This window comes from Meriones unguiculatus, chromosome 4 (assembly GCF_030254825.1).
Source record: "Meriones unguiculatus strain TT.TT164.6M chromosome 4, Bangor_MerUng_6.1, whole genome shotgun sequence".
Lineage (NCBI taxonomy): Eukaryota > Metazoa > Chordata > Mammalia > Rodentia > Muridae > Meriones > Meriones unguiculatus.
In genome coordinates, this window is record NC_083352.1 from 7,879,384 (window position 1) to 7,900,380 (window position 20,997).

Here is a 20,997-nt window from a genome sequence, read left to right on the forward strand (position 1 = left end):
TTTCATCTGTTTGTAAACTAGGAACACCCTTTCCTTCTGGAAAGCTGAGGCTGGGAGCTGTGGTCTCCCTGGGTAGAACCAGATGGTTGTTGGGTGAACAAGCCCGCATTTGGATGCAGAAATCATAGGTGCTTGACAGAGACCGCCATGGGCCCATGATGTAAGGTTACCCTGGCAAAGGGGACTATAGTTTTCCAATCAATGGGGTCTGAGAGTCTCTGCATATGATGAGGCACCAGAGGTCCAGGGTGTCAAAAACAGAGGCTGGGCCATGGACATGCTCCCCACCCCCTCACAGAGCTGTCCTGCTGCTGCGGGGACACTCACAGAGGGACATGGCTCCACCCAGGGTTCCAGAAGCCTGGAATTCCATCAGAGCTTCCCAGTAAAAGTGTCTAAGCCAGCAGTTCTCAGCCTTCCTAATGCTACGGCCCTTGAACACAGTTCCTCATGTTGGGCTGACCCCGACCATAAAATTATTTTTGTCTCTACTTCATAACTGTAGTTTTGCTGCTGTTATGAATCGTAATGTAAGTATCTGTGTTTTCTGATGGTCTTAGGTGACCCCTGTGAAAGGATCATTCTATCCCCAAAGGAGTCATGACCTACAGGTTGAGAACCACTGGTCTAAGCTGACAGGAGGGAGTTGGGGCACAGGCCTGGCTGTCTGCAGCCCCTTAGGTGGCAGCAAGGGTGGTGGGGCATGGTCAAATTCCCTCTTACCTGCATGTACCACCCAAACTGCCCAGGGGACACCAGCACAGGGCATTTTCTACTTGAGCCCATCTTCTCTTTTTTTCCTATAAGGTCCCCGGGGCTCATGTGGCAAGAAAGCCCACAGAAGTGCTGCCTAGAGCAGGGAGTACAGGCTGCTTGCTTGCCCTTTTACCAGGCAGCTGGGAGTGAAGCCTGAGTCAGAAGCCTAGCAGGAACTGAAATTGTCCTCCTGCAGCCTGGCAGAGCCCTCCCAGACCGTAGAAACTAGGAGGGTACCTACAGCCTGTAGACATTGCCAACCCATCCATGGGGCCATCAGTACCAGCCTGCCCCTGAACAGTGTGTTTGGTGCTCTCTCTTTGATGTAAATGAGGAGAAGTAAGGCCTTTAAAATAGCTTGTACATCATGGTCTGCGTGGAGGGTGCAAGGGAGGGAATGGGGTTTCTCATCTCTAACCCTGGGCTCCTAACCCCACCAGGCCTAGGAAAGAGGCAGGCGGGGTGTGTGTGTGTGTGTGTGTGTGTGTGTGTGTGTGTGTGTGTGTGTGTGTGTGTGTGTGAAAGTGTCTGGCCAGCATGAAGTGTCCCCACCCCATTCCTACAGAGGTAGTCTCTGAACCACCATAGTTGACCCAAGAGAAGGAATGGATTGAATCGCAGCCAAAGTGGGACCAGGGTCCCCAAATAACAGGAGCTCTTTGTACACCTGGGTGAGCTTGCAAGACATAGGAAATCACCTTAAGGGTTCCAGGTCTGCAGAGCAGCTAAGGCAGCGTGTCAGGGCCAGGGAGGGAGCTCCCCCCACCATCTGGGATGTGGCCATGGCTCTCTAGCACATTGGGTGGCTGTCTTGGCTCTGAGGAAGTTCATTGTGACTCAGAGCAAATGCGACAGGGTTCAATAGTGGACATTTGCTGTTTGCCATGTGGGCACAGCAGCTCCTGGGCTCTGTTTACATTCTCTGTCTGCTGTGTTTGTTTTTTCTAATATATGGCGAGAAAATATGGCTAAGATCAGCCTCTGGGGAGCCAACCTGCCACCATAGAAACACACACCCACCACGTGTGAAAGAACAGGAGGGCACGTGGTGGGGCAGTCACGCTCTGCTCTGGGGCTCTGGGTGGAGCCAGGCCTTTTCCCGTAGGCCTGGAGGCATATCTGATTCTGTGAAGCATCTCTATGTGAGCATGTGTGACACTCTTTTGTAAAGATGTATTTATTTTATTGTGCATACAGTGTTCTGCCTACATGCCAGAACAGGGCTCCACATCTCATTAGAAATGGTTGTGAGCCACCATGTGGTTACTGGGAATTGAACTCAAGACTCTGGAACAAGAAGCAGTGCTCTTAACCTCAGAGCCATCTCTCCAGCCCGTGGGTGACACTCTTCACCCAGAAAGGCATACTTATGGTAAGGGAGAAACAAGGTGAGAACCAGGCCGTGTTCTCACTCTTGCTCACTCTTGGACTCTGTGCCAGAGTTTTAGGGACCGCGCCTGCTCCCCAGGCAGCAAGAGCCAGCGCACCTGCAGCCGCAGCTTGCGTCTAAAGAGCAGGATCACGTGTGCTGCTGTCAGGCCTGCTGGGGACAGTTGAGCTGAGCTCTTCTGGAAGAGTTGTCTCTCAGGAAGTCAAGGACAGAAAACAAAGAGCCAGGTAATGGAGCCAGCCAGAAGCTCTCCTGGCCTCTGCAACTCACTTGATGTGGAAATGGTGCAGCACTGGATGATGTCAGACAGGAAGTGATAGCCACCCTGTGAACTGCTTCCAGACTGCGCCAGTATCACAGCTACCCAGAAGGGACTATGTTCACATGGGAAGAGAATTTGAGAAAAACAAACTATCTAACGATGAACTAGGAAGGAGAAATTTGACATAAAACTCCTCAGGTCCAAGGAATGCTTTTCTTTGCTTGCTGTTCATTTATTCATTCACTTTTCTACTGGGGGCTCCAGCCTTCCCCTTGTGTGTGCCCAGCCAGGCCCCACTCTGGTAGCATGCAGAAACTACCAAAAGTCTCTCCTTCTGTCTCTCCAATTGCATTTAAGCCATTTCCTCAAACAAAGTACCACCTTCTCCTCAGAAGTCATTTGCCCACATTTACTGGGGACCATGACTGCCCAGGAGAATGTCTAGGCTGAGGTGGCTCTTGCTTCTGCAAGGCCAGGGTTGATTCTGAGCTGTGCTTGTCTGTAAGATGGCCCCTGGGGCTGTGGCATATGTGCTGAGCTGCTGTCCACGGCTGCTTTCCTCTGACCTTCTAGAACTCTTCAGGGACTCACCCCTCCTCATCGATGAGGGTCTGGAGTCCTTGAAACCCAGGGCAATTGCCGGAAGCCAGTGCATCCTTTGGCAGGCTGAATGCTGGACAAGTGACTGAACTTGGGGAAGTAACATGGGACATGGTTGCCCAGTGGATCACACCCCTCCCCCGATCTGAAATGAAACAGTGTTTTAGGGGGAAGGGCACTTGATCTCCCCCAATATTTCACAGCCATCACAATGTGTTATATTGTGCAGCAGGGTCACTCTTGCGGATAGCCAGGTGATCTCTGAAACCTGAGTTTTAAAAGCTCTGGCTATTAAAAGCACTGACTGCTGAGGTGTATCAAGCTCTAACAAGACAAAGGAAGATGCTTGCTCTCAACAATCGGTGTGTGCATCTCATAAGCCGTGCACAGAGATTAGACCAAGTGCAAGTTCCTAACTGCCTGCAGCAGCAACGTTAGCTCTGCTTTCACAGGGCACCAAGAAAGGGCTGCAGACGACAAGAGCTGTCTCAGTTGTCCTGAGGAAGCCCAGGGCCTCTCTGGTAAGATGGCAGACACTATTGCCTACTCTGCCTTTGGGGCCAGGATGAAGGAGGAGGGGCGGGGCCAGTCCTGATGTGGGAGACCACCCTGGAGGGTCGTGCTGGCAGAGGGAAGAGGAGGACCAGAGATGGGCTGGGCGGACAAGCATCTGAGTGAGGCAGTCACTCGTTAGTGTAGACACGGAGGCTGCAGGCACTGGCGGTGTGGCTGTGGCTCTGGATGGACCCAACATGTGGGCTCAATTCCAGTTCAGAACCCTGACTTACACAGGCCACATGGGGCTTTGCACTGAGATGGGGTAGGAGATCTTTCAGGAACTGTAGAAACCTTGGATGCAGGGACGGACAGAGGAGCCGTTGCTTAGGACCCAGCAGGATTATCTCGTCATGGGTATAAGATGCTTGTGTCTGATGTGTTACACCCTGGCTCCTAGGGAGTTCTTGCACATTGACTGATGCAAAGAAACTCCCCAAGAGAGAAAGTAGCAGGGAGCCAAAAGCCTCGGGTCCCTGAACGGTGGAGAGTGCGTCTAGCAATGAAGAAAAGATGGGACTGTGATGGGGGGTGGGGTGAGGGAAGGAAGAGGACAGAGGGGAAGAAACTGTCCTGGGAAGGGAAAGTAAGACAGAATGCAGCCAGCTTAAGGAGTGGCACAAGTGTGATGGACACAGAATGAAGTCCAGGAAACGCCACCCTGCCGAGTCCTCATGGCAGCCAGTGAGGCTGGCTGTGCTATCTGAGAAGGGAGCTTCCTGTAGGTGCGGCTGACATGAAGGACTACTCGGAGCCTTGCTAGTGGCTCTGAGGACCTACGGCAGATGGCCTCAGACTCACCTCTCCCCCACTGTTTCCCCACCCCCTTGAATAGGGAAAAACTGAGGAGGGCTGGCTTGGGGGCGCACTGAGGCTGGATCCGGAGATGCACAGTCTCCTGCTACCTCTCATGCCACTCTCCTCTGTTTTGTCTTCTCCAAACAGCAGCACTGTCCATCTCTCCCAGGAGTGTTGCTGGGCCTGGGCGTCAGTGCTGGCCGCTGGGTGTGATGAGTCCTGGTTCACACACCCAGAGTATCATCCTCTTGACGTGGGAGTGGCTGCTGCCCTCCGCAGCATAGACAGGCTCAGAGAGACACGTGGGGAATATGGCTGGTGCCCAGCAGGTGGGGACTTAGGCTATCAGTGCCAGAGCCTATGCTTTGTGAAGAACATGCATCGAAAATACAACACCGAGGAGTCTCGGTGATGTCCGGCGTGAGCTTGGTGCCCACTAGGTACTTCCCCCCCCCCCCCCCGAGCATCGTGGCTGTTACCTCTCTGTTGGCTTCTGGTCTATCTAGGACACTGTTTCCATCAAGCTCTAGCTTCCCTTCTGCCTTGTCCTCATTTGACCACTGTCTGATGCAAGCTGTGTCTGCCCTGGGTAGCTGTGGACAGTCCTGGCTAGATTCTGCCATGACGTTCTCAGTTCTGGGCTGCTTACCTGTGGAAGGTGCCCTCTGGCTGATGACCTATGTGGACAATTTCAACAGAGCAAGGAGTGAGTGAGATTGGGGCACAGAGGAACTGTGGTGTCAGCTATCCCATCCCCTGCCCCAGGAGTGATAAGGCTCCAGCTGCTTTCCTGTCTTCCCCCCACACTGGTGCCCTGTCATCATCAGTGATGGAAATGGAGACCCAGGGGCAGGCATGACAGGCCCAGCCTCCATGTGACTGTGGCAGCACGGACCACAGCGGCACCCCCTGGTGCCTTCTTCCACCTCTATGCCGCACAGGCTGCAAGGTACCTCACATGCTCCGTAAGAACATCCTCGCTCCCAGCTCTCACCATGGCCCAGTCACCCGCCTCATCTCTTCCCTGCTCACCTGACTCTCCCCAAGGTTAATGGAGCGTCTCACATGAGCACTGCTACGTAGTGAAGAGGAGGGTAGCCTCAGGGGGAAACACATTAGCTTAGAGGGGAACTGATAGTAACCGTGCAATTTTAAAAATTATTTCTCTTATGAGTGTTTTGCCTGCATGCACGTCTGTGCACCGCATGCATGCCTGGTGTCTGCAGAGGCCAGAAGTGGGCACTGGATCCCCTGGGACTAGAGTTACAGATGGTTGTGAGCCACTGTACTATGTGGGTGCCAGAAACTGAACCAGTTCTCTGAAGGAGCAGGCAGTGCTCTTAACTGCTGAGCCATCGCTTCAGCCCTAATAAGAATGGGATATTTTAAAATGCTGTCCTCCAACTGGCAGTGGGGGTCGCTAGTGCCAAGGGAGTGGCCACTGCACCCACACCCCACCCTCTGGCATCCTCCCTCCTCCATGCTCCTGCCCCTGTCCTCTCACCTCCCTGCCCTTCCTTCCTGTAGCTCCTCCCCAGTGCCCTACCATCTGCCTCCTTCCTCCCTCCCGCTATCTTGCCTGTTCGGCATTTTCATCTCTCATCTCCCTGCTCACTAGCCCTCCCATCTCTCACTCCACTTTCCTACTCTGTGCCCTCTGGCACTCGTGCTATCTCTTTCTCCCTCCCTCCCGGCCCTCCCCCACGTACCAGAGCACTGGAACCATGCCAAAGAGCACCCGTTCCATGGTTTTCTCACACACAGCACGGTTGTTTTCAGTGTGCGCGCAGCTCCCGTCCTCCATCTCCTGATGCCCACAGCCCCTCACCTCAGCCTTACCCCCGTGGATGGAGATCTGAGTGGCCTCAGGCAGCACTGAACCCAGGCTTCCAGCCACCTGCTCACAGCCCTCCACACAGGCAGGGCTGCTCTTCTGTCTGCACAGCTCCGCTGGCCTGGAATCCTGGGCCTCACCCTCCCTTGTGCCACCCCCACGAAACTTCCACACAGACCTTCAGGCACACCCTGGCAGCTGGGTGGAGCTGATCAGCTCTCACCATCCAGGTGTATCCAGGCAGCCAAAGGAAGCCGGCCTTGCTGGGTTCTGACCTGCAGCACGGACCACTCCCACGGGGCTGTGCAGCAGCTAGGCTCTCACCCCACTCACCCTGCAGCAGCAGCCGTGAGCCCTGCAGGACCGGGACCAGCGAATCCATCATGTCCTGAGCAGGGAGACCTAGGCAGAGCAACTCCCCGCTTCTCATCAACCTGGAGTCCAGAACTGCCTTCACTAGTCTCAGGTGGGTCCTGAGCCGAGACCCCTTGGTCCTTTAGGGGACTTAGGAGGCTTCTGTGAACCACCCCGAATCCTGGCACCTGTGATTACAGGTGAGATTCCGCTCCCAGACTTGGGATGGGGACAGGTTTAGGGGTACAGACTCTGATAGCACTGTCCAAGGAGTCTTGTCTGGTGCCTGAGCAGAGATATCCCCTGTCCCACCCCTGTTGTCCCTGTGGCCACAGGGTCTGGTGTTCCGGGAGCATCCTGAAAGGTAGGCATGGCACACCCTCTGTGTCCCGGCTCCTGTGCCCTTTTATTTGACTTAGGTCCCACCTGTGTTTGCTCTCTGAGATACGTATCTGTGCACAGCAGCCAGCCTCACTGGATTGCTTGGACAGATGCAGCTGTCCATCAGAGGTGGCTCTCTGCCCACAGCATTGGCTCTGAGCCAATGACCTCACCCTTGTCCAACAGAGCTACAGCTCCTGAAGCCCGGGGGTGAGAGATGGCTTGCCACCCTAAGCCCACTGGACCCTGGGTTTTGGCCTCTTCCAAGCTCAGGAGAAGCAAGGCTCTTCCAAGGCTGCTGTTTTCCTGGGATTTGTGTATCTGGTGTCCTTGTTGGGTGTTCCTGTCTAGCTAATCAAGATGGGCACGGGTGGGCTTGCAGCAGTGATGACTCTTCTTCCAAAAGCTGATTCTGGGCCAGGTGTTGCATTTTTTCCAAGACTCTGGGTGTTTCCAGTCCCAACCTCAGTCCTGGGGCCCTCCCTGCTTCCACTCCTGCCGTGTGTAAATACCACCTCCACACTCATTGATACTGCAGTAGTTACTTTTCATATTGCTGTGATGAAATATGGGACAAAAACAACTGAAGGGAGGGAGGGAGGGAGGGAAGGAGGGAGGGAGAAAGGCAGGGAGGAAAGAAGGAAGGAGGGAGGAAAGAAAGGAGGGAGGAAGGGGTTATTTTGACTCCAGGGTAGCCTATCATGGTGAGAAAGGCCTGGCAGCAGGGTCTTGAGGCAGGGGTCACTTACACCTGCAGTCGGGGAGCAGAGAGCAATGAACGCTGGTGCTGGGCTCCCTTTTCCCTTCTATTCGTCCTAGGACCCCCGCCACGGCGCAGACCCCTCATTCAGGGTGACTCTTCCCATGGTAGAAACTCACTCTAGGAACTCCCACACAGACGTGCCCTGCGATTTGTCCCTTAGGAACCCTAGATCCTGCGCATCGGGAACAACCACCATCACAGACGCTGTAAAACACACAAATGAACAGTGAAGGTCAGCTGAAGGTGAACAGAATTCCTTCCTTCCTCTACTGTTAAGCCTATAACTTGAAGGCATGGAGGTTCGCTCCTGCTACAGGAAGAAAAAAAAAGCTTAAACCCATGAAAAACACTGGAAAGAGCTACACAAAAATGCAGTAAAACATAAAACCCAGTGCCATAATTATATTTCAAGGTCAGGAGGCTCAGCAGTGGATACAGTGTGGAAAGCCATGGACGGGTACGGATGGGAGGCTGGGGTGGAGGTCCCTGGGGAAATGGGTCCGGGCTGGTCTCAGAGGTTGAGCTGGGGCTTATTTCTAAGCTGGAGTTTGGAATCAGACAGAAGGGATGCCAGGGAGACAGGTGCACCCCAGGAGGGCCTGAGCCTGTGTGCTCTGGCCTGGCCTTGGTGATATTGATGGTTCTCAGGCTGCACCGCCATGCAGGGGTGAGGTTGGGGCTTCCTCCGATGTGTTTGGTGTCTCTGACTATGGTTCCGTTCCCGCACTGTCTCACTGAGTGAAAAGCAGGCCTTCTGGGCTTTCCAGCTCCTCCCAGCCAGGGTCACAAAGCACCAGCTTTCCCTCTAGAACTCTGACTTCCATGCCTTAGGATGTTTATCCCTGCCACACCCTGCTGTGTCTACAGAGCACATGGGGCCCTGATGACCTCAGGGCAGGGCTACTCTGCCACTGAGGCAGGTTACCTTTTGTTAAGGTGTGAAGGCCTTGCCGTCAGCGGAGCCCTGCAGCACACTGAATGGTGTGTCTATCATGAGCAAACAACTCCCTTGCAGAGGTCTCTGCCCTGATGGCAAAACACTGGGCCTCTGCTGCCTGGGAAGTGTGGGCCAGGGTCACGGCATTGGCCTTTGGGTGTGCGAGTCCTCCCCGAACCTATGATGAGGAAATGGACACGAAATGACGACGTCATGCTACCTAGTCTTTGGGAAGTGTGACAAACTCCCCAGTGTGTGAGTCCTGGCTCAACTGTACACGCTGAGTCCCTGAGCTCACTCAGCTGCTTCCCGGGCTGTGACCCTGCCTGGGTGGGCCTTGACAGCAGCTGTCTCCAAGTGTTAGAAAGCCATCACAGACCAGGTCAGGCGCCGTCCCACACTCCAGGCTCTCTACCCGTCGACAGTCTGCAGGGCTACCCAGACACCCAGACCTAGGTCTGGCCCTGCAGGCTGTCCAAGGGATTCTTTTGGCCTTGCTCCTTTCCTGCAGTCATGGACAAGGCTCTTGGAGTGTGTCCCTGAACATGCACATGCTAAGGAGCCTGCTTTCTGTCCAGGGTGCTCATCATCGCTCAGGGGATTGGGGAGGACCAGAAGGTTTCCTTCCCGGTGTGATGGAGGGTGCTGCAGAGCCTGTCACAAAGCACTGTGCACGAGAGTGTGGGAGCACACGGTGCATGATTGCTGGCACCAGGGCGAAGCCCCAGTCACCGGTTGCCTGGGATTCATGTCATCCCCAAACCTCTAAGGACCACAGCAAAGTGTGGAGGGGCCTCCCGGAGACATGGCGGCGGTGGCACGGGGGCTCTGTGCCTCCTGCTCGTACCCGGCTCTCTGAGACCTGGTCATTGTCTGATATGCATGTAGTGGACCCAGAGCAGAGGAAAGATGGGGACACTTACATGCCACACACTCGTGCTAACACAGTGGAGCACAGGGAGTGCTGGGCCCCACACGAGGAGTGGGCTCAGGAAAGGTGACCTCGGGGAAGGAGAAGAGTGTGGGTGGGGAAACAAGCCCAGCATCTGAGGTGTGCTTTCTCCCAGCTCTCGGAAATGTGGCCCACAGTGGGAAGACAGCTCAAGCCCAGGGGAAGCAGCATCCTTGTCTGGGCATCTGCTTCCCATAAAGCTGAAATGTGCCCATCTTGGTCCCCTATGTTCCTAGGGCCTTAAAGGCAACAGGCACTCGAGCACCTCTGTAATGGAGCACCACCACCCCTTCGCTGTGGGTTCTCCCAAACTCTGTCGGCCTCTTTGAACGTGCTCAACAAAGGGTGGTTTCTGTGACCCATGATACGGCTGTGCGCCACGGCTTCCTCTAGACCCAGAACGGAATTGGCGTCTCACCTGCCCCTCCTGTGCACCGCCCGAATCGGGCTCTCCTTTTTGGTTGTTCACACAGGACACAGAATGTCTCGATTTACTCCTAGTACTTCCCAATCTTTGCAACTGGCCATGAATTGGCTGCGAGTACGTACCTCAGGCGCAGTCTGCAGAAAAGACCAGGAAGCTGGCCTTGGCACTGTAAGATGTCACTTTTATGTCATATTGAAAGCATGGGCAGGGCTCATGAGCTGTGGCTTTAGGAAAGGGGGGGTGTTGTTCAAGTCAGGGGATAGATGGTGTCCTACAAGTCAGGCATTGAGCCTTCTGTAGTAAGCTGAAATGGTTAGCACCTGAACGAACACAAGTTTTCAGTGTAGTGAGTGAGCTTTTCTCCCCAAAGAGTAAAAGAAATCATGAAGCGAGTGGTTAGGGCCATGAGAACATCTTGAAGCACTGACAGGACAGCAGCTAGCCACCCTCTGTCCGCATCACAGCGGGCCTTGGAGGGCTCCCCACTCCCGCTTACATGTCGCTCCCTTGATGAACCAATGAGACGAGCCAATGATGAGCCAGATATCCTGCAGGCCTCTGGTCACTGTGCACACTTAAGTTGTGACAAGCACGGGGCTGGGGACGCACAGAGCCTAAGGGGGAAGGGCAAGCAAGAAGGAGGAGCTCCATGGGCCTTGCCTCTGTCTCCGCGCACCTCCCTGAGTCACATAGCCCCTTCCCAGCAGGGGAGAGCCCTGGACTTCCTCCCATCCCTGGGCTTAATAACAACTCCCTATGTAGGCAGCTTGCTCCTCACATCTAGTTTGCTTTCACTCCTTATGTGTCCACTGCAGTGTGGGGACCCGAAGTCACCCTGTGCCTTCACTGTCCTTGAGCTCACAGTAGGGGACCATGGATCCTCAGTTGCCTCAGTAGGGGTGGACCTCGGCAACTTTGAACATGTCTCCACAAAGCAGGTGCATGTGGCGGGGTGTGCTCTCGTCTGCCTTGAGTTTGGGGGAGCTGGAAGTTGGACGAGGGAAAGGGTGCCTGCTTACCCGCTATGCCAAGAATGACACCTTGACCTGCACTGGCAGCCCAGCAGTTGTCCTGTCTCTGTGGGCTGATGAAGCAAGGGTTACCCTTTGAGAGTACAGACACTGATGGGGAAGGCTGAGGGAGACGAGGAGACTGACAGAATTCACCCGGCAGGCGACACTCACCTAGGACAGGGTCAGGGCAAGGGGAAGGAAGAGGGTGGATCCCAGACTAGGAAGCTGGCACATGTATTTACAGTATGGAGGGAGCCCCGGATGGAATGGCCGCCAGAGTCCAGATGAGGTTCCATTCTAATGGGGGCAGGATACCAGACACCTGTAAAGCAAACCCTATCAGGGTCAGCTCCCAGAGCGTGTGCCCAGTGCAAAAGCGAGAGGACGTGGGTAAAGGACATGAAGAATTGGGCATGGACACCATTGGGGACCCCAACAGGGGTGAGAGGTTAGAGCTGCTGAGGTGATTTCAGACCCTGGTGGGGACTTGGGACAGAAAAACCATCGCACAGAGCAGCAGGCTCAGGGGCGAGCGTGAGATTCGAGATTAACCACCTTCGCTCATCTCCACCTGGTGGCTGTGGGCACCAGGGCAGGGGTGATGTCCAGGAAGCTGGAAAAGCACCAGCTTTGGTGCTGGGAAACTGAGGCTGCAGACTATAAACAATGAACCCGAGCTCCAGCTGGGCCTGGAGCCCGGGAGACCCCATTTCTGATCCCTTCTTTCCACCACCACATTGTCTACCCTCTGGAAAATGGGGGAGCCTGAGGGTTACAGGCTGTGGGGGGTGGTGGGGGGCTGATGCCTCCCACCCAAGGGCTGTCTGAACGGACAGGACCTGGCTGTGCTTGGAGCTCCTATGGCTAAGGGCCAGCTCCCCGGGGTGATGTGGGTGGACCTGTGAGCCTGGACCTCTAAAGCTTAGGTCCCTGTGCCCGGCTGTCCCTGTGGATAGAACCTGACTGAGGTAGGGCCCCTGCAGGGAGGGTCCAGACAAACAACAAAGCGCCTGGCTCTGCAGCCAGCGAGACTCAGCTGCTGCCAGGCTCTCAACAGTTAATCATCTGCAGCAGGATAAGTGAGCTGATTCTAGCTCCTTAATCAGGACATCGAATCCGAGGCCCTGCAAGGAGCTGGAGCAGCCTCTGCCGCTGCAGCCCTCCTCACCCATAGGCCAGCATTGCGCAGCAAAGCCAGGGAGTCATAGTGTGCCCCCTTGGCAGCCCAAGATGGAGCTCCGCTGGCTTCCTTTGTGTGCCCCAGGCCGGCTTGCCAGCGAACAGGTCCTCGGTTCCTGACCAGTGGTGAGGGTGACAGCATGACTTTGAGCCTCATCTCCCTGCTGTCCCAGGACGTCACAGCCCTGTGGCTCCTGCTGAAGACAAGTGCAGGTGTGTCGGGGCTATGCCGGGTCCCGGTTTCCCCAGGAACGGGCTGAATGCGATATGGGTGTGTTTGCTGTAAGCGCAGGGGCCTGGGGCGGGGTGAGCATGTGTGTGACAGCTGAGTAAGGGCAAGAGCCAGGTGGGCGTTCTGCGTTCTGGTGCTGGGGTCTTATTGTTGGCTGAAGACCTCAAGCTTGTGGCGTGTACAGCAGGGTGCAGGTGGGGGTGGGGCACCGGCTGGCTAGGTGCTAGAGAAAACCCACCCGCTCCCGAAGGATGAGGGCATGATGCCTTGCCCTTGTGTCCTGGGCAGCACCCCTCAGACCCTGCCTGGGAGTCCCTTCAGGACAGCGGCAGTTACGCCTGCTCCCAGATGAAGGGTGGCCACACAGATCTGGAGGCTGGAAACCGCCGATCTCCTTTGTTCAGGATTCTTCATGGACATGCCGGCTGGGAAGTAAAAAATACCCCCAAAGCCGGTGGCATGGCGTTGGTTTCCTCCTCGCAGAAATACCTGGCAAGTGTTACCCTCATAAATGCCCGTTTGATGCCACAGCCTAGGGACAGCAGGGCACAGGACTAGATGGCTGTGGCCTTTGGGCAGTGAGGTGGCTGTTTCCTGTGGACTTCTGAAGTCTCATTTGGAGCTGGTTGTGCGTCTGTGGGAGGGTGGGTGCTGTGAGATGCAGCCAGCTGTCTGAAGCTGGGCTTTGGCACTAAAAGAACAAGGGCACCGGGGCCCCAGCAAAGGGAGTGTAGTCATCCCAGGGTAAAAAGAGAATGGGAGCCTGGCAGAAAGGAAGTAGCTTGGAGCTCCTCTGTTATTTCTAAGAGAGGAAGGGCACTCCTTTTGAAGCATTTTGTCATAATTACGTTTCCTGGTGGTATTTCTGCTAAGCACTGGTGAATGACCCATAAAGGATTTTTGTGAATTTTAATAAATCAGTCCTCAGCTCTGGGACAACAACTAAATACGGAGGATATGATTTTCCAGTGAAGCCACTGGGGACAGAGAGCGGACCATAGAGGATTTGGCAGCATGTCAGAGGCAAGGGGCCACACAGAATCACATTGGATGCCTGTTTGTTTCTTAGCCAGATCAAGTTCTAAATTCTTAGGGCTCCCCTTAAATTCTTGGTGCATTCATATTGTATGCTGTAGTTTTAAGCTGTCAACCACTCAGAAGCCTTTCCTGGGCATTTGTTAGGGTTTCTGCTTCGGCTTCCAGGAACCATTCGCCAGATTTCCGAATGAACAGCGGCTAGTCTATGTGATGAATGCCGCAGCAGACTTCTGTAGCTGTGGGCGGTTTCCCTGAGCGGACACTCCCCTCTGGGCACCCAGAAGCTGTTTTCTGGGACATCTAGTGCTCATCAAGGCCTCTGCACCCAGTAGGGACAGGTGGGCCTGTCCCGGAGCCAGGGTGGGAAACCTTGAGGTTGTCACGTCTGGTGGAGAATGGGAATGGCATGTTTGAGCCCACACACTCAGCCCACACCTGTCTGTGATCCATGAGGCCCTCAGGTGTGTGCATGACCCCCACCACTCTGTCACTCCCACGGAGTCTGTGTCTCAGTGACTCTTTCTAGCACACTCTGGTGGCAGATTTTGCTCATCTCTGAGTCCCCACCAGCCATGCCTGCTCCCCCAGCCACCCCCTACCCCCTCAGCCACCCTCTGCCCCCTCAGCCACCCCCTGTCCTTTAAGCCACCTCCTACCCCCTCAGCTACCCCTACCCCCTCAGCCATCCCCTACCCCCTCAGCCATCCCCTGTCATCTTAGCCACCTCCTACCTCCTCAGCCACCCCTGCCCCCTCAGCCACCCCCTGCCCCCTCTGCAACCCCTACCCCCTCAGCCATCCCCTGTCCTCTCAGCCACCTCCTACCCCCTCAGCCATCCCCTACCCCCTTAGCCATCCCTGTGTGTGTGCCCACAATCTGCTGCAGAGTTGCTGTAGTGAGGTCAACCTCCTCCACATGTTGTTTTTGCCCGAGAAGCATGTCTGGTGAAGGCTGATATAATTGTTTGTTTTTAGGTTTGTACAAGCCTTAGTGCTTAATAGGAGGTAAAATTCCCTCTGTGCAGTTTAGGGGAGGAACACAGATCCCATCCCATCCCAGGAGGCTCTTAGCGCCGGACCACAGGGAGCGCAATGTCTGTGGGAACAAAACATTGCTGTCTGCCTGGGGAGCAGGGGCTTGCAGCTTGGGATTCTCTGCACTGCCCTCCCTGGGCTGTAACTGAGCGGTTCGGCCGATAAGTCAACATTTTTGAATGGGTAGGAAGGGCAAACAAAGCATCCGCTTGCCTGCCCACCACTCATCCTCAGCCTTGGGCTAGCCTGGGCTAATCCCACCTGAATCAGCACTGAAGATCCACTGTGTGGGTAAAAGGACATAGTTAGTCCTGGAGGTGTCATGTGGGCTCCTGGCCAGCCTCTGCATGTTGTAGATATGCTCCATCACCCTTCACATGCTGGACTTCGTCATGCCAGGTCCAATCTGGTTGCTTCTTCAGAGATATGTTCCAAGATTCATGCCCTTCCTGTCCTGAGCCCAGAGCCGAGCATGGCCAGATAGCCATGACTCCTGGACTGGGACGCTTGGGATCTCAGCATCTGGAAGGCAGTTCTTTCTGCTCCACACTCCAGGGACCACAAAGTCCCTGTATGGTAAGGACAGGATGCAGATATAGGAAACAGGAGCAGGATGCAGGGGCAGGATGCAGGGAAGCAGGGGCTGGAGCATTCCACTAGCAGTTCTGCCATCTTTGGATGGGAACCTTCTTGAAGGCTCCTCTTATGCCTGGTTGTGGGCTTGGTTCTAAAGCATTGACATTATGGTGGGAGTCATTCGGAGGATGGTCATACCCTCTGATACCCACTGGCTCTGCGTCTCCTGCCAGCACACCCAGCACTGATCCCCTTAGGCTCTCTCATCAGAGATACACAGGAAAGGTCCAAATTCCCCAAGAACCAGCAAGGACCGTCCTTCCCACACTGTCACTGCCTGGGCCCCGCTTCACCTCTGGCATCCTGGAGGGAAAGCCCAAGGAGAGGCTGGTAGAGTGCAGGCATCACCACCTTGTGGTGACCTTGATCAAGGGCATAACCTAGATTAGCCCCTCTTTCCATCCTCCTGTGCATACATCCACTCTGTGCCCCACATCCTCCAGGGAGCCTCTGAGAGCTCAACTGCAGCTACCAGTCTGGTGTTTTTAGCCCTGGTCCTTGCAGGCCCCAGTGGGCCAAGGGCAGGGTGGCACTGTGTACCTGGCAATGTCTTCGTAAAGCCAGGGCACTGCTATCAGCAGCTTTAGCCCTGCCCACAGGCTGTGCTCGCCAGATGGCAGCCTCCAGCTTGCAAAAGTGAGAATTCTCATCCCTGTTTCGTATCAAGGTAAAGCAGACCACCCAGTACTCAGAAGCACGTGATGAGCAAGGCTGGTACCTAGAATGCATCCCTGCCTCCTGCGGGCTGGTCCAGCACACACTGCTCTGTGTCTGGTGCTTCTGGGTCAACACTGCATAGCAGTGATGATACCAAGGTGCCAAGGTCAAGCATTAGCAGCAGGCACTTAGACGCTGTGTTGGTGGCTGTGCCTTTCTCAGCCATTACAGAAGGTCAGTGAAGAAAAGGGATGGCTTCTCTGATGGCGGGAGTGCAGACTAGTGTGAGCCTCACAGAAAACACACTAAAAATAGAAATACTACATGATCCAGCTGTGCCGCTCATAGCTACCCCTGCTCACTGGATGTCACAACAGCCAGGGTGGGTCGGCATTGGTGACGGAGCCAAAGAATGCGGCCCACCGACGCAGCGAGAAGCAACTTGATCATAAGGGATGTCCACCGTTTCAGCAGCCTGGATAAGCTGTATTGCCCTGTGAAAAGTGAAGTAAGACAGGCAGAGAACTCGCCCCTGCTTATTGGCTCCCCTCCTTTCTGCGGGCTGCTTCCCACCAGCCCATGAAGTCAGGAGGGGCATGAGACAAGGAACATGCCTGGAATGGCTGGCGAGCCCTGTACAGGGATCACACATCCTGGGAACCACAGCAGGGAGCTAGCTCAGCTTTACTTCCAGAGAACAAAGGCTACGTACCCCTCGGGGAGTAGATGAGGGGCTCGAGGCTAGGTGTACGTAATTGGTTGGAACCAGGCACTTCGAGGATGGCTGATTTGCATCATGCAGCACGCTCCTATCATTTGAACGGGAACACAGTACCTAATCATCCTATAGGCGCCAGGAGGGGACAGCAAGTAGGGTGCTGTGTTAGAGGCCATTTATCAAATGTGGTGGGGCATCCGTGTCTAAAGACACTCTCCAGATGAAGTCAGGCAGAGAGCAAGAGGCCCTGCTGGAAGGAGGGAGTACTGCACTGTAACACCCAAGCTCAGAATGGCTGTCGGGGTCTAGAAGGACAACCTCAAGCAGTGAGGTTCCTCCAACACTCCTGGGTGGGACCTGATAGGCTGCATGTCTCAGAAGAAGAGTGGGGAGTAGAGCGCGGCCTCCTCCCGTAATCCCCCAATGTGACCCACAGAGCAGAGCCTGGCAGGCAGCAATCCTGCACGGGAGAGAGAAGCAGGGCTGAGGTCTGATCTCCGAGGATCCATCACAGACCCGTGTGTCTCGACCCATGTCAGTGCAGGTGCAGGCACCTCACCGTCTCCACCATTACAGCTAGACTGTGGCCTCCAGACAGTGAATCAGTCCTGATGCAGGCACCTCACCGCCTCCACCATCACAGCTAGACAGTGGCCTCCAGTGAGTCAGGCCTGTTCATGCTCCGAAAACTCTGTGAGAGTGCTGAGTGGGGTGCTAGGGAGCTGAGGAGTGCTGGTTACTGTTGGAGTTGGGGTTGGAGTTCAAAGGATACAAGCTCCCCATTACACAGAACGGCCTGGCTGGAGCTCTATGTGGTGACGCTAGTCAATTCCGCATTGGCGGCTATTTCCTGAGTGAGTCTTCTAACCACACAGATACGTGTGCACCTGAGGACATGGAGCAAACATGGAGATTATCTCATGGTGTGAGCATATGTCATGTTGTACACCTCAGCCACATGTGGTATCTGCTTGTCCGTGTACCTCAGTGAAGCTAGCGTTGACACCATAGGCTACCAAAAGAGAGCCACTGAAGGATGCCCTCAGGGTCGGCCCAGTGATGTGAGCCAAGTGGGGTAAGAGGCTGCTTGCTCCCAGGCTCCTGTGTCCTTCGGATTTCCCATGCTTCCCAAATCCTACTCAAGCCCACCTCAATCCCTTTGCCCGGACAGGCTCACCTCTCTCAGCCTAAGGGAGTCAACAGTGGCCTACGGTGGCTGAGGCTGCGTCCTGGAGCGGGGCTGAGTTTGCGGACTAGTGCTGCCCTGCAGTCTTGAGCTGCCCATGGCCTGTCCTCAGCATTTACTGTTTGCATCTGAAATGGAGATGAGTCCCCTTTCTGTGGTTATGTAGCCATGCTTCATGGGTCATCAACCGTCCACAGTATCTGCACAAAGGACACCTGACAGAGGTGAGCAGGAGCAGGTGTCCCTCAGCCCCCGCCCTCCAATGATCTTAGGTCATGCTGGTATAGGGATCAGGGACCCTAAGTTGTCATTTGGTGGGTTCCTCTCCTGATACAGTGATAGCGAGGTCATCAGAGCCCCGGCAGGCTCCCCGGCCTCCAGCTGTCCTGAGATGAGGCAGCTGAGGCATTCCCTCCAGCAGGGTGTGGCTGGCCAGAATGAGCCCTCAGCTGCCATCAGGGCCTCGTGGGCTTTCAGAGGCCAGAGGGAAAAGTGGGGGCTGCAGGGAAGACGGGAAGACCGAAGCAGACTGGCTTGTCATAGGCTCCACTCTAGAACTCAGGGTGGCCCTTAAACATAGAATCTTGAATCTACGCCATGTGAAATGCTCTATTCAGGGATCTTACAGCGCTCACTCTCACCTCTCGCCTAATCAACTGTTCTTTATTGCGTGAACATCCTGAGCAACTGGGCCCATGCCTTTCCAGAACCTAGGGCCTCAGGGTAAGACCCTGGTTTACCAGGGAGACCATCCCAGGGTACGGGCATCTGAGGCTGGGGAGGGTGAGGGCCAGTTACCTGCCCCCACCCCAAAGGCCACAACCGTGGGCTGTGACTGGCAGAGCCAGGCAGGTAGGCGAGGCTGTGAAGAAAAGGAAGGGCAGGGCGGAGTGTGGAGCTCTTCAAGGACCCGTCGTGGTAATGGTAGGTCTCTCTGACCTGCACCTCAGTGGGGGGCATGTACCCCAACTTCTCCACCAGTCATCATATCCAGACTCTCAGATGCTTTATGGTCTTAAAACTTAATGAGAATTGCAAAAAGCTTGATTCTAAATATTTATAGTAAAACTTCGCCAGAGATATAAAAATACTAACTTAAAAAAAAAAAAAAAAAGGCAAACCCATTGTGTTTCTTAGTGAACAATAATTCCTCTTCCCGGAATGAGTGCCGTGGGAAGAGGCCCTGGTCCCATCTTGTTCTGATAACCCTGACTTATGACCTAGTGAGCTTGGCTGGGCCAAGTTCATTATGAAAACAGTTTGATCTCCCAGATCCCTTGACTATAGTAAAATATTTTTTCTTAACAAAACAAAGACAAATGTCAACGGCGACAGAACCTTGCTGATTGGCCCCTGCTCCCTAGAACAGTGCACATGACCTGTCTTCTTCCAGCACTACAGAGGAGGAGGACTCTTCAAAGCCACCTTGTGCTGAGATGCTGGGAGAGGCTATAGGCCCCCAGCTGGCCGGCCACTGTACAGAAACCTCGCCCTTTGGTGCTCTGAAGGACCAGAAGCCTCGGGATGCTAGTTACTCAGCAGAGGCCCTCACAGGCCCAAGACTCATTTTTCTCCCTATCAGAACCTTGAGCACTTCTGATTTCTTGCCTTTGAGGATGACCCCAGGCTTTATTTCCATGTCTCTGCCTCACGTGTTCCACTGGTGAGAGGCTCTGAGGTCAGTGGGTTGAAGAAAGTAGACGTGGTATCTTCCAGAGAGTGGAGGTGACCTCCTTCTCCTGGAAGGGCATGTGCCAAGCCCAGGACTCTCCAGGAGCCTCAGCAAATGCTCCACTCCACCCACTGAAATGGCTGCTACGCATGACTGTGTGGGGTGCTGGGCCTTGGTGACACCATCCACCATGCCTTCTGGGGTGACCTGAAGTGATCCTGTGCCTCCTAGGAAGGTTAAAGTTTGACAGGGTTCTGCATGGCTCTCGTGCTGCGTAGAAGGCAGTGGAGCGTTTCAGGAAAAGGTCACTGTTCTCTCCCTGGTGAGATGGAGGTCGCCACAGTGTCTTCACAAGCTGAGCTTCGGAAGAATGTGTTTCATTCTATATCTTCCTACAGGCCACAGACCACAGGCCAAGCATGGACATGGGATCAGGCTGAGAGGGCCAGCCTTGCCAACTGGCTTTCCAGTGTCTTCCCTGACCTGGTTCTGACTGTCTCGTAGCTGTTGGTGGTTAGCTCAGTGGGTACCTCCCCAACCTCAGTGGGGCGTTGGCCTCTCCATGAGGTCAGATTCTCAGGCCCCAGGCCCAGATGCATACACAGCAAATGCACCGTCAAGGAAACTGCCATCATTCTGCACTCCACCCCGGCTGGTTGTGTGACCCCCACCTGTATCACAGCAGGAACAGAACACCTTTGCAGTCTTCCATTCCCAGAGTCAGGATTGTTGGGTCTGGACTGGGTAGCAGCAGCTACTCGCTTCAAACCCACTAAGGAAGGGCCTCCTGGCTGACAAGTGCCTTTCCCATGGGACACCATTTGTTTTCAAAATCAGACCTCAGCATGTTGTTCTATCTCCTGCTTTTCCGGTGTCAGATGAAGCAGAGGATGCTGTGAAGCCATGGTTGTCAGAGGGAAGATCCCAATGGGTGTCTAAGGAGTCGGCGCTCAGCTGTCCCATCTGATTGGACCATCGGGCTCTATAGGAGCTGTTATCTGATCCATATAAGACTAAAGTTCAATTAGATAAACATTACCAAACCCTCAAATCCAGCCCTCGATCACTCATACTGAAAGGCTTAGCAGCCTCCATGCCATAGACAGTGAAGAGATGACGTGAACCCTGCCCACAGCCTTGCCCCAGAACTGGGTGATGGCTGCAAGGATGGAGGTCAGCACTGGGGACACTTATGCTGTGGAGTAGGGTTTGGGAGGTAAAGTGGGGTCAGGATCTGTAGGCACCAGCTAGAAAATGACTCCAAGCCAAACTGTGCATGAGCTTAGGGGCTGGGACAGGAGCCCTGAGCTGTGAGTGTCACTGGGGTGGGGTTTGGACACACTGAGTGTCCACACTAGTGAGCAGATGGAATAGTTGAGAATGATTGAGGGTGGCCTGTGAAAAAGGGCTTTCTAGGTGCAGAATGGTTTGCTGCACAGAGAAAGAGAAGGAGAGAGAGAGAGAGAGAGAGAGAGAGAGAGAGACCATCATTTTCTGAAAGGAAAGGGGGTATGGGGGAGCCCCTTAGCCTCACCCAGGCATGACAGAAGAGGCAGTATGACAGGTATCACAACTGTCACAGGGCATCCACAAGTGTAGGGTTTGAGGCTTGCTGACAGCTCG

At 54.6% G+C, this 20,997-nt stretch overlaps 1 protein-coding gene across 15 annotated transcripts in view; it reads left to right on the forward strand.

Annotated features, from left to right (window-relative positions):
* Positions 1–20,997, forward strand: part of Mcf2l (MCF.2 cell line derived transforming sequence like) — a 142,131-nt gene that overhangs the window by 58,709 nt on the left and 62,425 nt on the right. The window contains exon 1 of one of the 15 annotated variants that reach the window (XM_021655329.2): positions 12,093–12,414. The exons of 13 other annotated variants lie outside the window; for them this stretch is intronic. In XM_021655329.2, coding sequence (XP_021511004.1) covers positions 12,342–12,414 — 73 coding nt within the window. In that variant the 5' untranslated portion in view covers positions 12,093–12,341. Of the gene's footprint in view, positions 1–12,092; positions 12,415–20,997 lie in introns of those variants that run through there. One more of the 15 variants, XM_060381393.1, reaches the window with a different exon arrangement.